Source organism: Salmo trutta, chromosome 28 (assembly GCF_901001165.1).
Source record: "Salmo trutta chromosome 28, fSalTru1.1, whole genome shotgun sequence".
Lineage (NCBI taxonomy): Eukaryota > Metazoa > Chordata > Actinopteri > Salmoniformes > Salmonidae > Salmo > Salmo trutta.
Window position 1 is genome coordinate 8,821,641 of NC_042984.1, and position 19,043 is coordinate 8,840,683.

The window sequence follows — 19,043 nt, forward strand, 5'->3', positions numbered from 1 at the left end:
GATGAAACAAAAATAGAACTTTTGGGCCATAATGACCATCATTATGTTTGGAGGAAAAAGGGGGAGGCTTGCAAGCCGAACACCATCCCAACCGTAAAGCACAGTTGTGGGGGTGCTTTGCTGCAGGAGGGACTGGTGCACTTCACAAAATAGATGGCATGATGAGGTAGGAAAATTATGTGGATATATTGAAGCAACATCAGTCAGGAAGTTGAAGCTTGGTTGCAAATGGGTCTTCCAAATGGACAATGACCCAAGCATACTTCCAAAGTTGTGGCAAAATGGCTTAAGGACAACAAAGTCAAGGTATTGGAGTGGCCAGCCCTGACTTCAATCCCATAGAAAATTTGTGGGCAGAACTGAAAAAGTGTGTGTGAGCAAGGAGGCCTACAAACCTGACTCAGTTACACCAGCTCTGTCAGGAGGAATGGGCCAAAATTCACCCAACTTATTGTGGGAAGCTTGTGGAAGGCTACCTGAAATGTTTGACCCAATTTAAACAATTTAAAGGCAATGCTACCAAATACTAATTGAGTGTATGTAAACTTCTGACCCACTGGGAATGTGATGAATGAAATAAAAGCTGAACTAAGTCCATCTCTCTACTATTATTCTGACATTTCACATTCTTAAAATAAAGTGGTGATCCTAACTGACCTAAGACAGGGGAATTTTTACTAGGACTAAATGTCAGGAATTGTGAAAACAGAGTTTAAATGTATTTGGCGAAGGTGTATGTAAACTTCCGACTTCAACTGTATGTGCACCTGTGGCACCACTGTATTCTGATGTTGATCATTTTTCGCAATATTGACAAATGTACAAGTGTATTAAAACATGGGAATACAATTGAATTGTTATTCAAGCAATCATCAAACAGTTTGGGGGTTTCAAAACAGTGAAATTAGTTTAGTGGATGCTGAAAGTCCACATCAGTTACATCACCAGGCACATTCTCTGCTGTTTCCACTCTGGAAAACAAGAAGCAAACAAGTCAATAATTTAGTTAGGAATAGCATAAAGTAGGGCTGGGTCGATACCAGTATTGAAATATTTTTTCCAGGGCAAAAATTAAAACAAAAAGCAAACCAAACTCTTTGGTCCTTTAAAAACCTCCTGTATGTAAAATATTGTCTGCTATAATATAAATGTGACTGCATGAAAACATAATGATGTTTGTTTACAACATTAGCGCTGTTTTCCTAACAAAGTTAAGTCAGCTTTGTGTTTTGTTTCCTTGTCACGATACTAACGAGCATCACAATACTGTTATAGTCCCATCCCTAGTATAAAGTCATCTGCATTACTCAGTTATTACTACGATAGTCTGAAATATTGAATCCAAATAGATAACGTACGGGGAGTTACTGGTGACTTGTAGAGGTCCCGTTTCTTGCACAGGAACCTATGGTGTATTACACAAGTTAGGATCGCTATAGCAACTAAAATGAACTAAACAGCATTGAATTCTTTATCCATAAAATTAACAGAATTTCCCTCACTAGAAACCATTTTTAAGCGAAAAACTAACTTTGACAATGGATTTGATAATGTTAAGAGGGTTTATATTAAAACTTCAAATTACTAGAAAAGTGAAATAGAATAACTTACCTCACAGAATTCATGCAGCTCTGAAAGTTCAGTAAAAAGACTCATATTAATAGAAGCAAAACAAACTAGTTAAGATGGTGAGGAAGGTATTAATGCAAATAAATATAGACTGACCTTTCTTACGCTTAGCTGAAAACACAAGAGTAATCAGATTAGTAGGGTAAAGACAACTCACCATGAATTGCATGTGTATGTATTAGAGTAGCAAGTTACATGACAATTACATGCTTTTAAAGAAATGACTCATTTAAAAGAGAAATAAAGTTAGATAAACAAAGGACTAACCTCTTGCCAGGTAGAAACAAAACAGTACAGCTACTACTAATAATAATAATAATAATAATAATAATAATGGAGCTATTAGAGTGGTATGGCTCCTTGGTGGCACTTTGTTACAAATAACATCTTGACTAGAATTTCCATCTTCAGTCTTCACGCGTCCCATTGCTGCACAACTGCAGAGTAAGAAACACATAAACACTTATTTAATTATGCAGGTCAACTACAGCATATTGTAATGTCAGGTTTTATATGGATTAATGGTAAATCCATTTCAATTCAATCACTTTTTGACAGCATTCCATTTGATTTAAGCAAGACTTTCCATACATATTTGCCTATAGAAGTGGTTATAAAGTTACTTTTTGGATCTGAATGACAAAACATTCAGGAGATGAAGGTGCTCAAATTTGATCCATTTTGAAAACCCCACCATACCATGAGATATCCATGGCTTCATCACTGGAAAAGATATCAACCTATGTGACATCAGAGAGCCAACCAACTTCATGAGAGAGAATGCAGTGATGAGTACTAATTATTACCACAAAGATGGCCGCCGGTTCACCCACAGTTAAATGTCAACTTAAATGGTCATATTTATTCTATCATCTATATTTCTATGAATTCAATTGGTTTCCTATGGAGGATTGACAGTGTAATTTAAAACAGATATTCACATTTAAGTCAAAATTCACTGATGTGTGGACCTCCAACCATCTTTGTGGTACCATTTGAAAGTTTACATTTCAATTGTATTCCTATTTTAGAACATTTATTATCAAAACATTACTCACCCTGTTTTCAAGAGCATGTTGTCTCAACCGATGGTGGCACAACACAAAAACCTCATGACCTAAAATAGGCTTTTTAGATGGACATTTAAGGTAAAAAATAAAAAATACATCTTTAGAATACTTTTTTCCCCTTCCAACAATTATAAAATAGTTTAAGCTTTGTATCAAATCTCAACCGTTTATCTTTTCCAGTGATGAAGACATAGATGTCTCATGGTATGGTGGGGTATGCAAAACAGGTCAGTCAGCACCTTTATCTCCTGAATGTTTTGGCCTTCAGGTTCAAAAAGTAACTTTCTGAGCAATTCTACAATGGGCAAATATGTATGGAAGGTTTCGTTTAAATCAAAATGTGTGCTGTCAAAAAGTGAATGAATTCAAATGGATTTACCATTAATCCAGCCTGTAATTATATTGTCAACCATTATCTGGTTGCCAGAACATAATTTATAGATTGCCATCTGAGCATTGATACTGTTTAGTGAAATATAATATCATCAATGTCACCATTACTTTTAAAGAAAAAAGAAACCTAAAGCAATTTAAGGAACTCTAGAACACAAACGATGACCTACTCAGTCCAAGCAGTGCAGTTCACACCATGTTGTGAGTAAAAGCCATGCTGACACTCCTCACATATGGTATCTGTTGTCTTTGTTCCTATAAGGTGAGAACAAACAATGTTCTGTTCAAAAGTAAACCATTGTGGTGCTGGAGAAGTCAAAATCACCTGAGGTATGACTTCACTTCAAAAATAAACCAGAGGAGAAAAAGCACTAAGCTATCTAGAGCCCATGTTATATTCATTTATCAGAATTATAATGTCCTGTACGATATTTATCCTCTACTTTATACTTACCAGGTGATTTAGTACTCTGTCCCGGTGAACAGTGTGTATGTTCTACTGCAAAGTTACACTCGGAGTTGGATGAGTAGCTTCTACAGTAGTATCCATCTAGAACGTCGCAGACTGTGTTACTTGTTGGTTTGCATTCTGTCTGAGTGAACATGCCCTGTCCTGGAAAATATCAGGGTTGATTCATTTCAGTCAGAGGACCACTTATGAGAAGGCACCTCATACCCTTTTCACACTATTGTGGTGACCTGAAACGTAAGACACTGGCTCAGATATTTTCTATTTTACTTTCCAGTTGGTGGATGCAGAACCAAGCCAGTGCCATACAACTCAGCTCAGCAGTGAAAAGGGGATGATGTCTACTGCTAAAAGGAAAGATGGGAAGGTTTGGAAGAAATGTAAATGTACCTGGGTCACAGGGACTGCAGGGAAAGCACTTGGTTAGACCATTGGCCTCGTTCATGTAGGCCCCTCTCATACAGGGTATGCAAGATGTGCTGGAGTCTATTGTACAATCTCTGCGGACCACCAAGCCTAATCATAGAAAATAACATGTCTTAACTTATTGCGACGTTACACATTTTCTTTAAGTAGCCTAGTCTTGTTGTTTGGCTATTTGAAGAGAACTCACAGCCCACCTCTTCCAATGCACTATGGAAAAGTGTGCATCGAATTCTACTAGAAGAGTATAACATCCTGGCATTTAAACCATACTCGATTTTCGAAAATTAATCTCCTATAAAAACATGTTAACTGCACTTTGTTGATTTCAGTAGGGTATCCCCATATTTAATTGATCAGATGTTGTCAAAGCCGAAATGAGTGACATCTGTCCATTTAAAGTATACTTGATTTTTTTAAATATCACATAGTATAAAACGTTCCTTTTTCGCATACTCAGACGGCCGACTATGCAAGACACAAGTATGGGTATTCGGACAGAACCAGTGTTTCATATAACACAGCTCTCTGCATCATTCAAAGGGGGTTGTTTTCTTAGGACCTGATCTTCTATCTTTTTCACTACATACTGGCATGGTTCTGGAGATAGTAAATATAATGTTAAAATTTGGATAAGTGACCCTTTAAATGGGAAAATGCCGAATAGAGAAACTTCTGCCGTGGTGTTTGAATGTAGCCTAAGTAGTTTTTGTTCTCCTTAAAATGATCATGAGTATTACATCCTGGTCTTTTTTTAGTTTTTTACCCAAAGTGGATTTCTGTTCTCTCATTTAAAAGTCAGCCCTTTTAAACTAAATACTAAATCAACTTTTGATTTCTGAGTGTGTCAGCACCGGGGACTCGGGATGTGGCTGCGTTATTGATGTCATGTTAATCAGGCCTTTTGATATGAACGGATTGTTTTAGTTTTGTAATCTAGGCTACCTTTTGAATTATTTAAGTTATGGATCAAGCCATAGCGGTCATTCTGATCTCGTTCCCAAATATCAGTACTTTAGTTTATTATGTTGCTGTCCAGCGGTTCTGAATTTGCGATGCACCCGACTGTCCACGTTTTTCTGTGCAATACCTTTTGATTTGAACATTTGAAAAGTTTTGATGTGTGTACTAGGCTATTTAATTTATATATGTTACAGCACTTTGATTTCATTAATAAATATGTTGAAATGGAACCAAACTATCTGTTTCTGTCCTCTTTAAATAGGATAGATAGACTTTATTGGCTACGGTATAGGCTCAGTGTGATAGTCTGCCTATAACCAGCCTGAGTAGGCCTATCACTACATTCTAGTCAGAGTTTAGAGAAATTAATGGAAGTGGAACGCAGTCAGGAGCCGCTACTGTGCTGTGGCATACTTTTTACTAAACGATACGTGCTAAATAGTATGTGACGATGAGTACATAGTATGGAGTTTAAGCATGTAGTACGCTAGTATGGGTCTTCGGACACAAACAATGCCTCCTGTAATATTCATATGTGAATACATACTGAATTATAATTGGATGCATTTTACCGCCGTATCCTACTGTGCAGTGATTGGTTAAGACCACCCAGACGGTTAGGGCATCGTCAGTTGATCGTGGTTGGAGATAGGCAAACATGTAGTTGTAGCTAGTTAATAAAGAGTTATGTTAAGAAACATCCTGTAGTTCTGCGTTTTATTATTTGTACAAAGCGTACAAAACAAGACATGGTGTCAGAGTAAATGGTCTTAAAAGATGAATTTTTCTGGAGTTCCTTCACCTCGAATGGACTGGGAGTCTACAAACTTACCCGATGCATGGCGTAAGTACAAACAGCATGTGAAGCTAATGTTCACGGGTCCTCTGAAGGAAAGAGGAGAAGAGGAAAAATGTAGCTACCTGCTCCTCTGGATCGGTGAAAAAGAGAGAGATATTTACAACACATGGACACTTACCGAGGCTGAATCAAAGGTACTGAAAACATACTACGATCGTTTTGAAGCATATGTTGTGCCGAAGACTAATACGATTTTCGCCAGGTACAAATTCCATGAGAAAGTACAGGGAGCTGGCGAGTCTTTTGAACCGTTTGTGACTGAGCTGTGTCTGCTTGTGAAAGACTGTGATTATGCAAACAAGGATGAGATGGTCAGGGACCGTATCGTATTTGGAATACACTCACCGCGAGTGAGAGAGAAACTTTTGAATGTTGGGTCTGAGCTAACGCTGGACAAAGCTATCGACATAGCCAGATCTCACGAGCTAGCACAGGCTCAGATGAAAACCATTTCGCGCCGCAGCACGAGCGCATCACGTGAACAAGTAGTGCACGCAGTCAGGCAGACATCAAAGCACACCTCCGGTACCCAGAGAGCGCGTTTCAGAACGGAGAGAGACATAACTCCAAAACAGAGCGACACAGACTCAAAACGCCCCAAAACATGTGGATATTGTGGATACAAAGTGCATGGCGAACAAGGAAATTGCCCAGCTAAAGGCAAACAGTGTACTAAATGTGGTAAATGGAATCACTTTGCAAAAGTGTGCAGATCTTACCGTGGAAAAACAGTACACACAGTGAGTGAAGATGAAATGTCAATCAAAAAGTCAAATGATGATGAACTGTTTATTGATTCAGTGACACAAAAAAGGTCACAGAGACAGAGCAAGCCTTTGCTGACATTGAGATAGGAACACAAGGCACAAAGCTAAAGTTCAAACTAGACACTGGTGCACAAGTAAACATTATTCCTCTGAATAAGTACCGCAGCTTGACATCTGAGTGCGAGCTACAGCCCACCACTCGCAGACTGACTGGTTATGGTGGTGAACAGCTCCCAGTAAAAGGCACATGCACTTTCAAATGCAAATACAAGGAAAGTGACATGATGTTGGACTTTTACGTTGTTGACACTAGAGCACCTGCAGTGCTAGGTCTTAAAGCATGTTTAGACATGGACCTCATCAAGCTAGTTTTATCAGTAACAGCACCAGTAGAGACAGGAAATGTACTGGAGGAGTTTGCTGATGTCTTTACAGGAATAGGATTATTCCCAGGAGAATGTACCATTCACCTTGACCCAGACGCAACCCCTGTGGTCTACCCCCAGAGAAAGATTCCCCTTGCTCTCCGTGCCCGTCTGAAGAAAGAGTTGGAGAGCATGGAGCAATCTGACATAGTCACCAAGGTTACAGAACCGACCGACTGGGTAAACGCGTTAGTGGTGGTGGAGAAACCACGCACAGGCAAGCTCCGAGTATGCCTCGACCCAAGAGACTTGAACAAGGCTATCAAACGGCCCCATTACCCTTTACCGACGCTAGATGGCATCACACACAAGCTAGCGGGAGCACACTACTTCAGTGTCATGGACGCTAGATCAGGCTACTGGGCTATCAAGCTCACAGAAGAGTCATCTAAGCTCACAACATTCAACACACCGTTTGGACGCTACAGGTTCCGTCGCCTGCCTTTTGGGATTATCTCAGCCCAAGACGAGTTTCAGCGAAAGATTGACGAAGCCTACGAAGGCCTCGACGGAGTTGTGGCAATTGTGGATGACATCCTTGTCTATGGTCGAACCAAAGAGGAGCACGACCGAAACCTCCGCGCGATGCTGCAAAGATCCCGCGAGAGAGGAGTCCGGCTCAACCCAGAGAAGAGCACAGTCGGCGCTACAGAGGTCAGCTACTTCGGACATCTTCTCACAGCGAATGGAATCAAGCCAGATCCACAGAAGATCTCAGCCATAAAAGAAATGGAGCCACCAAAAAACCGTGCAGAGCTGGAAACAGTGCTTGGCATGGTCAACTACTTATCCAAGTTCACACCCAGCCTCTCCAATGCTAATGCACCCCTGCGTCAACTGCTAAAGCAGTCCAGTGAGTTTCTTTGGGACAAGCAACACGACATTGCTTTCCAGAATGTGAAAGACTTGATCACGAGAGAACCAGGACCAATCCTTGCCTACTACGACCCCAACAAAGAGCTCAGACTCCAAGTGGACGCGTCGAAGTATGGACTAGGTGCAGTGCTACTGCAAGAAGGAAAGCCCATCGGCTACGCTTCCAAATCTCTCACAGACTGTGAAATCAACTACGCTCAAATTGAAAAGGAGCTCTATGCCATTCTGTTCGGATGTAAACGTTTCCATCAGTACGTATATGGACGACAAGTCATTGTGGAATCCGACCACAAGCCCCTTGAGTCAATCATGAGGAAACCACTAGCTGCAGCCCCGCCAAGGCTACAGAGAATGATCCTTCAACTACAAAAATACGACTTCACAATCACTCACCGTCCAGGCAAAGACATCCCTGTCGCAGACACACTCTCCAGGAAGTTTCTTACCTACAAGGACAGCAGCCTCAGTGAAGGCATGGACATGCAAGTACACACTGTGTACAGCAACTTACCAGTTAGTGACACAAAACTGAAGGAGATCCAAGCAGAAACAGGAAAGGACTCTCAACTCACACAGCTGAGGGAAGTCATACAGGATGGACGGCCTGAGGAGAGGAGAAAATGCCCTCAGAGCGTCTCAGAATTCTGGAACCATCGTGATGAACTATCACAGATCAACGGAATCATTTTCAAAGGAAAGAAAATCATTATTCCTACCAGTCTCAAGAGAAGAGATTTTGACAAAGATCCATGCTGGACACATGGGCATGGAAAAGTGCAAACAGAGAGCACGGGACATTATGTTTTGGCCTGGAATGTGCAAACAAATAGAGGACATTGTTGGTAGATGCACCATCTGTCTTGAAAGACGCCCCTCAAACACCAAAGAGCCAATGTTACCTCACTGTATCCCAGACCGACCCTGGCAGGTCGTGGCAACCGATCTGTTCACCTGGAACAACGAGGACTACATCGTAACAGTGGACTACTACAGCAGATACTTCGAACTCGACAAGCTTCACAGCACCACATCTGCAGCTGTGATACACAAGCTAAAAGCAGCCTTTGCCAGGCATGGCATTGTAGAGACTTTAATATCTGACAATGGGCCCTGTTACAAATCAAATGAGTTTGAATCCTTCACAAAAGCATGGGAGTTCACACATGTCACCACAAGCCCACATTACCCTCAAAGTAATGTCCTTGCTGAAAAATCTGTGCAGATTGCTAAATCACTCATGGACAAAGCAAAAGCAGACAAGAGAGACCCCTACCTCAGTCTCCTTGAATACCGCAACACTCCAGTTGACAACTTCAAATCACCAGCCCAGCTGTTGATGAGCCGCAGACTTCGCTCAACCCTTCCCAGCACCAACCAGCAGCTGCAACCTGAGGTCGTCAGCTACAATGAAATGCATGGAAAACGTGCACAGAGACAACAACAAAAGCGATACTACGAAAGGTCAGCTAGACCACTGCCACCACTGATCGACGGAGAGTCAGTTAGAATCCAGGAGCATGGCCTCTGGAAACCAGCAGTCGTCATCCAGCCAGCTGACACTGAACGTTCATATCACGTCCGCACAGCAGAAGGAGCAGTGTATCGCCGCAATCGTCGTCACTTACTGAACACAAAAGAACAACACACTGATGAGATGAACTGTTCCCCTGAAAGAGAACGTGATGGACTAAACACACACACAGCACAACATACACCATACTTACCTGCAACACCACAAGAGCTGTTGACTGACACAGAAGCATGCTCAACATCATATCGCACAAGGTCAGGAAGAGAGGTCAAGCACAGAGCTGTCCTCGACCTGTGAAATGTCAAAGGGTGTAGGCGGATCGCTGCCCTAAAAGAGTTCCAGACTGTAAACTTGTTATTGAAAGTTCACTTGAAATGCTTTGGTATTGTATTTCTTTGAAATGTTAAGATGTCATTTCTACAGTGAAAGCTGAGTTGCTGAGAATCCCTTGTTCTAAAAGTAACAGTATGTTGGATCCTTGTTTCAGAGTCTGTTGATTCAGTTGGTGTATTATGCAATATAAATGGTTACTTACCTTGAGTTCAAACTACAGGGCATGTATTCAAAAGAAAAGCTTAGAATATGTAAACATTTGTATTTTGTTTTAAAAGAAGGGGGATGTAATATTCATATGTGAATACATACTGAATTATAATTGGATGCATTTTACCGCCGTATCCTACTGTGCAGTGATTGGTTAAGACCACCCAGACGGTTAGGGCATCGTCAGTTGATCGTGGTTGGAGATAGGCGAACATGTAGTTGTAGCTAGTTAATAAAGAGTTATGTTAAGAAACATCTTGTAGTTCTGCGTTTTATTATTTGTACAAAGCGTACAAAACAAGACACCTCCCATTTGCTGCATAAGGCCTCTGAAAACACTGTAGTGTGTGAGATATTGTAGGCTACCTGTAGAAATGTGCCTGCCCCTTGTTTACTGGTAATGTGCAATTCAACAACATTGAAAAAGCTAATGCATAAATTAACATTACCTTTACCACACATTGGGCAGCACTGCCCATCGACCTTTTTGTATTCTGCTGGACCACAATCGCTTCCAAATACATGCATAAAATTCAAACCTGAAACAGACAAAAAAGATGCATAGGCTAAGGGCCAGTCTGTTTGTTCTCTCTTGACAACTCCTTAATTGCCATGCCCTTAACAATGACATTGGAGTTGAAAATAACACAGTCAGGAACTTGTAATTAAAACAAATGATAACTTTGTGTCTTCCTCCCCATAAGTGGAAATCTACAAGATAGTGGCCGGATGCCAACGACTGTCAGACTGACTTAAAACAACATCCCTCTATGGACTTCAAGTCAGGGGAGTGGTTTTAAAAAATAAAAAAATAAAAAATCCAAGCTCCACAAACCTTGACCGTAGCAGGATGCGCAATTAATTTCGGCTCCGAAATACTGTAACCACGTCGTCAGATGAGTACGCTAGACTAACCAAAGTAAGTCTGATTAAAAAAAATAATAATCTAAATCCATAAAACGTTAATTTAATCATCATTGGGGATTTTATGTCCGTCATCAGATTGAAACTCAATGTGCGCATCACTTCCGCTGCTCCCTCAACCTTGATGTTTTTCTTCTCATTGTCTAGCTAATGTCGTAAAACAGATTGTTGTAGCTAACTATACATGCAGACTATTGTAAGGGTTAGTGCTACCAAATATACATTGTTATGTGGTGCAACTGTTTGGCAAGGAAGGATTCATTAAACTCCGATGAAAGCATTTGCGTTGGTTTCAACATAGCTAGCATACGTCTTATTACTTTGGCAACATGCACATGGGTGTGGTGGATGTAAATTAAGTTGCTAGCTACCTAGCTAGCATCGTCAACTCAAGTTTGCTGATTCAATCTGAAATGTGATAGTTGGACTATTTGATATAGCAGGACGCCCATTTTTATCACCATTTTGTAAAACCTAAATGTAGCTAGTTAGGTAAACCAGCTAACTTACCAATGAGGACATACTGTGCAGACGAAAGGCATATCATTTTCACTTGATGAAGAAAGACGTCAGAACGTTGTGACGATACATTAATACTGATACTAGCCAACAATTATATGTCACATATGCTTTTAAAACACTATTATTAGTCAAATATCTGTGCCTCTTGTTTAGCCAGTATAGCAAGCAGGGTGCGTTCACATGACACCGGATATGACGTTATTGGCACGTTCAAATTCTTAGAAAACGCATATATTCCCTGAAGTATAACTGAAAACCATTGAATTTAGTCTATAATAGGTCTGAAATATTAGGAGGTACATTATACAAATAAACTTAACTGGCCCACTCACATCCTTGCAGTTCACATTTTGCTTTAATACATGCTTACAATGTAAGGTCATTGGAACACTTGAACATAACATTTTACTGCAGCTCCTCTATTAATCCCAAGAGGGGACAATGGATTTGCCACCATATTTACACAGAAAAAAACATACATCAGAGAGACTGAGCACTGATGGCTGGTGAAACAAACACAACCCATGACCAATGCAAAATCTGTATTACGTGAATAATCTGCTAAACACTGTATAATACAATATGTACAAAATGTGCATCAAAAGCAAAGGAACTATACAATCATGGACAGTAAGAAAAGTCATAAAGTGTGTATAATTAATTGGAGTCCCATTGTGATGCATCAGGGTCACACACAGGACATGGCCCCCACTTTGCACCATTGCCTCTGTGGGGAATGGGATTATACAAATCCATGGTCACACAACAAATCCATTTTTCCCAAACCAGTGTCAAGGCCATGTTATTCAAAGGTCCTTTGCACATATAACAGGGTTATATTGGTGATTTCCCCTTGCTACTTTATTGTTAAGCCAACGGGGTTTTGGTTTTGTCTTGCCTTCACCTACTCAACATGGCATCTTATTGGCTGGTTTGCGGGGCTTGCTTACGAGGGAGGATGTTTCAGTAAGAATCGTCCCAGTGAACAAGCACCAAACCAGTGGTAAGTTGTTGGTTGCAAAGCACTGTACGTCAAAAGTGATTTTTTTATACTCCCAAGTGATGATTTAAATGTACAATTTTAAATTAATTTGTTTGTAAATGTTACTAGAACACCACACATACGATGCAGCGTTTTTTGGTGTATATTTGTTGTGCATTTTGTTGTAGAGAATTCCAGCTAATACTAGCTAGCAACTTACTGTGTCTGGTGGGGGGGTTGTATATTTTGTACAGTGCGTGAGTGCAGAGTTGGATGGTGAGCCGTGCATTGCATGACGTGCAATTTTGTGCTGTTCCCTATCAGAATACATCTCAATGACTGGTGTTACAAATTGGAGTTCGTGTCGATGATTGATTGTAGACAACGCAAGAAGAGTACTGTTACACACAGTTTGTATCAACATAATCTACAGTACACCATCACCAGAAGAACAAGTTCCATGGGGATGTTGTGGGATCATCTGTAGATTTCCTCTGTTTAAGGACAATTGCTCCAAATTGCAATTGTATCCTGCACCATCTTCCAAAGACCAGGTACATTGTCTTACAAAACTCCTTTAGATCCAGTTACGCTCAAATGACTTGGACTGACCATTAAACTTACGGCCACCTGACCTTCCCTTGGACAGACCTGGCTCCTACTAGGGTATACATCTTCATCCCCAGTATTGGAAGGTTTTACAAACAAAAACATTTAATTGGGAATTGTATTTTAGGGTTTCAGGCCATGTATCAAGGTCATAGTTTCTGTCCACTACATCTCAGGCCAATGAACCTCAGACTGGATTGTTGTAAAGAATGTCCTAGGGGCATGAATCTGGTAAGGATAATATTAATAACATGCCAAGTTTACATGAAAAAGATGAAAAGTACTAAATCATACATATTCTGGCTGAAGTTCATGAGAACTCATGCATACCATTCTGTACATATGTTAACAAAACATTTACCTGTTCTTGTTCCCAGAAACAGCGTTCGGTCCCTCGGTGTCTGATTCCTTCAAATTAAACCTCAACTCAATAAAACATAAAAAGTGGAACCCTCGAGGCAATAGAAATAACAGAACAATTTCTGTCATCTATCTCCTTGCCACAGTGAGTATGATATAAAATACAGGGGGGGTGCACATTAACATACCACTATAGGCATTTGTAGGCCTTTGTCTCTGTAGAAATCCAAGCATTAGCGTTGAGACAAAATAATCAATATCGTCATATGACCAGTAGGAAGTAATAGTCAGAATAACAATTTACTAAATTACTCACGATAAATGTTCACAAAAAGCATAATTATTTTAAGAATTATAGATACAGAACTCCTCTATGCACTCGATATGTCCGATTTTAAAATAGCTTTTCGGATGAAGCACATTTTGCAATATTCTAAGTACATAGCCCAGCCATCACGGGCTAGCTATTTAGACACCTGGCAAGTTTAGCCTTCACCAAAATCAGATTTACTATAAGAAAAATGGTCTTACCTTTCCTGTTCTTCGTCAGAATGCACTCCCAGGACTTCTACTTCAATAACAAATGTAGGTTTGGTCCCAAATAATCCATCGTTATGTTCCATCAGCGACGTTTTGTTCGTGAGTTCTAGACACTATCCCAATGGTAAATCACGGTCGCGCGCATGGCGCATAACGTGACAAAAAAATTCTAAATATTCCATTACCGTACTTCGAAGCATGTCAACCGCTGTTTAAAATCAATTTTTATGCAATTTATCTTGTAGAAAAGCGATAATATTCCGACCGGGAATCTGCATGTCTGTAAACAGAGGGAAAAACAGAAAGGCGGGGGCGGCCAGTGCCCGCGCCTAAGCCCTTTGTCCTCTGATAGACCACTTAGCAAAAGCGCTCGTGTGTTTCAGCCAGGGCTTTGAATTACATCATTCAGGTTTTTCCCGGGCTCTGAGAGCCCATTGGAGCCGTAGGAAGTGTCACGTAACAGCAGAGATCCTTTGTAATGAATAGAGATGACAAAGAAGGGCAAGAAATGGTCAGACAGGGTACTTCCTGTACAGAATCTTCTCACGTTTTGGCCTGCCAAATGAGTTCGGTTATACTCACAGACACCATTCAAACAGTTTTAGAAACTTTGGAGTGTTTTCTATCCAAAGCTAATAATTATATGCATATTCTAGTTTCTGGGCAGGACTAATAATCAGATTAAATCGGGTACGTTTTTTATCCAGCCGTGAAAATACTGCCCCCTAGCCATAAGAGGTTAACAAACCTCCAAACGAGCTTCAATGCCATACAACACTCCTTCCGTGGCCTCCAACTGCTCTGAAATGCTAGTAAAACGAAATGCATGCTCTTCAACCGATCGCTGCCCGCAACCGCCCGCCCGACTAGCATCACTACTCTGGACGGTTCTGACTTAAAATATGTGGACAACAACAAAAACCTAGGTGTCTGGCTAGACTGTAAATTCACCTTCCAGACTCATATTAAACATCTCCAATCCAAAATTAAATCTAGAATCGGCTTCCTATTTCGCAACAAACATACTCACGCTGCAAACATACCCTCGTAAAACTGACTATCCTACCGATCCTCGACTTCGGCGTTGTTATTTACAAAATAGCCTCCAACACTCTGCTCAGACTGCATCCAGTTTGCTATCACAGTGTCATCCGTTTTGTCACCAAAGCCCCATATACCACCCACCACTGCTACCTGTATGCTCTTGTTGGCTGGCCCTCGCTACATATTCGTCGCCAGACCCACTGGCTCCAGGTCATCTATACGTTTCTGCTAAGTAAAGCTCCACCTTATCTCAGCTCACTGGTCACCATAACAACACCCACCCGTAGGACGCTCCAGCAGGTGTATCTCACTGGTCATGCCCAAAGTCAACAAATATTTTGGCCACCTTTCCTTCCAGTTCTCTGCTGCCAATGACTGGAACGAATTGCAAAAAAAAATTAAAATAATTTTTTTTTTTTTTTAAATAAAAAATAAAAAAAAATCACTGAAGTTGGAGACAAATCTCCCTCACTAACTTTAAGCATCAGCTATCTGTGCAGCTTACCGATTGCTGCTGCTGTACACAGCCCATCTGTAAAAAGCCCATCCAACTACCTACCTCATCCCCATATTGTTTTTTTGCTCTTTTGCACACCTGTATTCTACCTACACATCATCATCATCTGCACATCTATCACTCCAGTGTTAATTTGCTAAATTGTAATTACTTCGCTACTATGGCCTACTTATTGCCTTACCTCATGCCATTTGCAAACACTGTATATTGACTTTTTCTATTGTGTTATTGACTGTACGTTTGTTTATTCCATGTGAGAACTTGTTCTCAACTGGCCTACCTGGTTAAATAAAGGTGAAATAAAAAAACATCTGAACTGCCTACATAGATCAGAGGTGAGAGGTCACTTGGTCAGGTCAACAGGAAGTATTATTAAAGAGATGCTTTACATTGAAATACAGATAGAGACGCAGTAGTCACAGAGTTAATGATCCAAGGTCAGTTTTGCATTTAATCTCTTGATGATTACGATGACTGACAGTATTAGAACAACAACAAAAAACAAGGCTTTAACATGCTCTCTCTTCACATCTGTCTCTCGTCTGCAGGGCAAGTTGAAGTCGGACGTTTATGTACACTTAGGTGGCGATGACGGGACTGGGAGTTGGCATCCTCTCACATCAAAACATACAGTTGAAGTCGGAAGTTTACATACACCTTAGCCAAATACATTTAAACTCTGTTTTCACAATTCCTGACATTTAGTCCTAGTAAAAATTCCTCTGTCTTAGGTCAGTTAGGATCACCACTTTCATTTAAGAATGTGAAATGTCAGAATAATAGTAGAGAGAATGATTTATTTCAGCTTTTATTTCTTTCATCACATTCCCAGTGGGTCAGAAGTTTACATACACTCAATTAATATTTGGTAGCATTGCCTTTAAATTGTTTAACTTGGGTCAAACGTTTTGGGTAGCCTTCCACAAGCTTCCCACAATAAGTTGGGTGAATTTTGGCCCATTCCTCCTGACAGAGCTGGTGTAAAGGAGTCTGGTTTGTAGGCCTCCTTGCTCGCACACACCTTTTCAGTTCTGCACACAAATGTTCTATAGGATTGAGGTCAGTGCTTTGTGATGGCCACTCCAATACCTTGACTTTGTTGTCCTTAAGCCATTTTGCCACAACTTTGGGTCATTGTCCCTTTGGAAGACCCATTTGGGACCAAGCTTTAACTTCCTGACTGATGTCTTGAGCTGTTGCTTCAATATATCCACATCATTTTCTTTCCTCATGATGCCATCTATTTTGTGAAGTGCAATTTTCCCTCCTGCAGCAAAGCACCCCCACAACATGATGCTGCCACCTCCGTGCTTCACGGTTGGAATGGTGTTCTTCGGCTTGCAAGCCTCCCCTTTTCTCCTCCAAGCATAACGATGGTCATTATGGTCAAACAGTTCTATTTTTGTTTCATCAGGCCAGAGGACATTTCTCCAAAAAGTACAATCTTTGTCCCCATGTGTAGCTGCAAACCGCGGTTTTGGAGCAGTGGCTTCTTCCTTTATGAGCGGCCTTTCAGGTTATGTCGATATAGGACTCGTTTTACTGTGGATATAGATACTTTTGTACCTGTTTCCTCCAGCATCTTCACAAGGTCCTTTGCTGTTGTTCTGGGATTGATTTGCACTTTTCACACTAAAGTACGTTCATCTCTAGGAGACAGAACGCTTCTCCTTCCTGAGTGGTATGACGGCTACGTGGTACCATGGTGTTAATACTTGCGTACTATTGTTTGTACAGATGAACGTGGTACCTTCAGGCGTTTGGAAATTGCTCCCAAGGATGAACCAGACTCACTGAAGTATACAATTTTTTTTCTGAGGTCTTGGCTAATTTCTTTTGATTTTCCCATGATGTCAAGCAAAGAAGCACAGAGTTTGAAGGTATGCCTTGAAATACACCCACAGGTACACCTCCAACTGACTCAAATGATGTAAATTAGCCTATCATAAGCTTCTAAAGCCATGACATAATTTTCTGGAATTTTCCATGCTGTTTAAAGGCACAGTCAACTTAGTGTATTGTGGCAAACCTCTTCAAAGTTAGGAGCATTTGTCACAAATTAAGTGGGAAACTGTCGCCAAAGTCAGCCCAGAATGAAAGTTCTTTCGAACATGACAGTACCTGTGTGTTTGTTTCGCTGTCCTGGTCCACCCAGGCCACAGGTAAGGTCAAGGATAGCAGGGTTCGGTACACAAATCTGGTTCTCGGTAGGTCCAGGTCTAAACGCCAACAGGTAAGTCCAAAACAGTCCAGCTCGTACACGGTAAATCCAGCCAATGTAGATTGTCTCTTTCTCTATGGTTCATAGATCCTTCCCGCCCTCTCTCTCTCTCTCTCTCTCTCTCTCTTCCTGGTTTTTCTTTACCTTTTATCTGTGGGTTGGCTCCACCTTCTGAGGGTTCCCCTTGCTTCTGGGAATTGAAGTTTTGGCAGTCGGCCATTTTGTGATCTGTAGTTCTGATCGGGGTGGCCATTTTAGTGATCGGGCAGAGCCCGTTTATTAGTTCTGCCCTCACATATCTGCCATTTATCACTCGACCCCCTTCTTTGCCACAGTATGTAAACTTCTGACCCCCTGGAATTGTGTGAAATAAAGTGAAATAATTTGTTGGAAAAATGACTTGTGTCATGCACAAAGTAGATGTCCTAACCGACTTGCCAAAACTACAGTTTGTTAACAAGACATTTTTGGGGTGGTTGAAAAAATGAGTTAATGACTCCAACCCTAAGTGTATGTAAACTTCCAACTTCATTTGTAAGTATTCAGACCATTTTCTATGAGACTTGAAATTGAGCAAATGGGCATCCTGTTTCCATTGACCATCCTTGATGTTTCTACAACTTGAATGAGTCCACCTGTGATAAACCTCCCTGAACAAGGCCCCTTTCCTCTGACTGCTCAGTTTGGCCGGGCGGCCAGCTCTAAGAAGTGTCAGGTGGTTCCAAACTTCTTCCATTTAAGAATGAAGGAGGCCACTGTGAACTTGGGGATCTTCAATGCTGCAGACATTTTTTGGTACCCTAATCCCAGATCTGTGCCTCGACAGAATCCTGTCTCGGAGCTCTACGGACAATTCCTTTGACCTCATGTCTTGGTTTTTGCTCTGACATGCACTGTCAACTGTGTGACCTTAGAAAAAAAAGGAGGTGTGTGCCTTTCTAAATCATGTCCAATCAATTGAATTTACCTCAGGTGGACTCCAAGTTGTTGAAACATCTCAAGGATGATCATTGGAAACAGGATCCACCTGAGCTCAATTTCGAGTCTCATAGTAAAGGGTCTGAATACTTATTTACATAAGATATTTCAGTTTTGCAAAAAAATCTAAAAATCTGTTTTCGCTTTGTGATCCTCTTCAATTTTAGAATAAGGCTGTAACATAAAAAAATGTGGAAAAGTCAAGGGATCTGAATACTTTCCAAATGCACTATGTATGTATGTATGTATGTATGTATGTATGTATGTATGTATGTATGTATGTATGTATGTATGTATGTATGTATGTATGTATGTATGTATGTAATTTCTTGATTTTCTTATACACATTCAAAACCTATTTGGGTCGCGACCCACCAGTTGAGAATCGCTGCACTATG

The 19,043-nt window shown here is 40.8% G+C and overlaps 1 protein-coding gene and 1 long non-coding RNA gene across 3 annotated transcripts; one reads left to right on the top strand and one right to left on the bottom strand.

Moving 5' to 3' along the window:
• Nucleotides 1–725: 725 nt before the first annotated feature.
• On the bottom strand, nt 726–11,619 carry LOC115165375 (tumor necrosis factor receptor superfamily member 14). 2 transcript variants are annotated; one of them, XM_029718458.1, is made up of 10 exons: nt 11,383–11,619; nt 10,398–10,487; nt 3,952–4,077; nt 3,547–3,642; nt 3,263–3,347; nt 1,897–2,066; nt 1,726–1,740; nt 1,612–1,631; nt 1,359–1,405; nt 726–971 (listed from the first exon to the last, which is right to left on the bottom strand). In XM_029718458.1, exons 1-10 carry the CDS (start codon nt 11,417–11,419, stop codon nt 905–907), a joined length of 753 nt encoding a protein of 250 aa, XP_029574318.1. In that variant the 5' UTR covers nt 11,420–11,619; the 3' UTR covers nt 726–904. The 2 variants fall into 2 exon arrangements, with proteins under 2 accessions (XP_029574318.1, XP_029574317.1); XM_029718457.1 differs by having other exon boundaries at nt 3,547–3,705; nt 11,383–11,613.
• Nucleotides 10,484–13,595, top strand: LOC115165377 (uncharacterized). The gene is made up of 2 exons (XR_003870140.1): nt 10,484–10,867; nt 12,701–13,595. It is a non-coding gene; the product is annotated as an uncharacterized LOC115165377 (long non-coding RNA).
• The last annotated feature ends 5,448 nt before the right edge of the window (nt 13,596–19,043 follow it).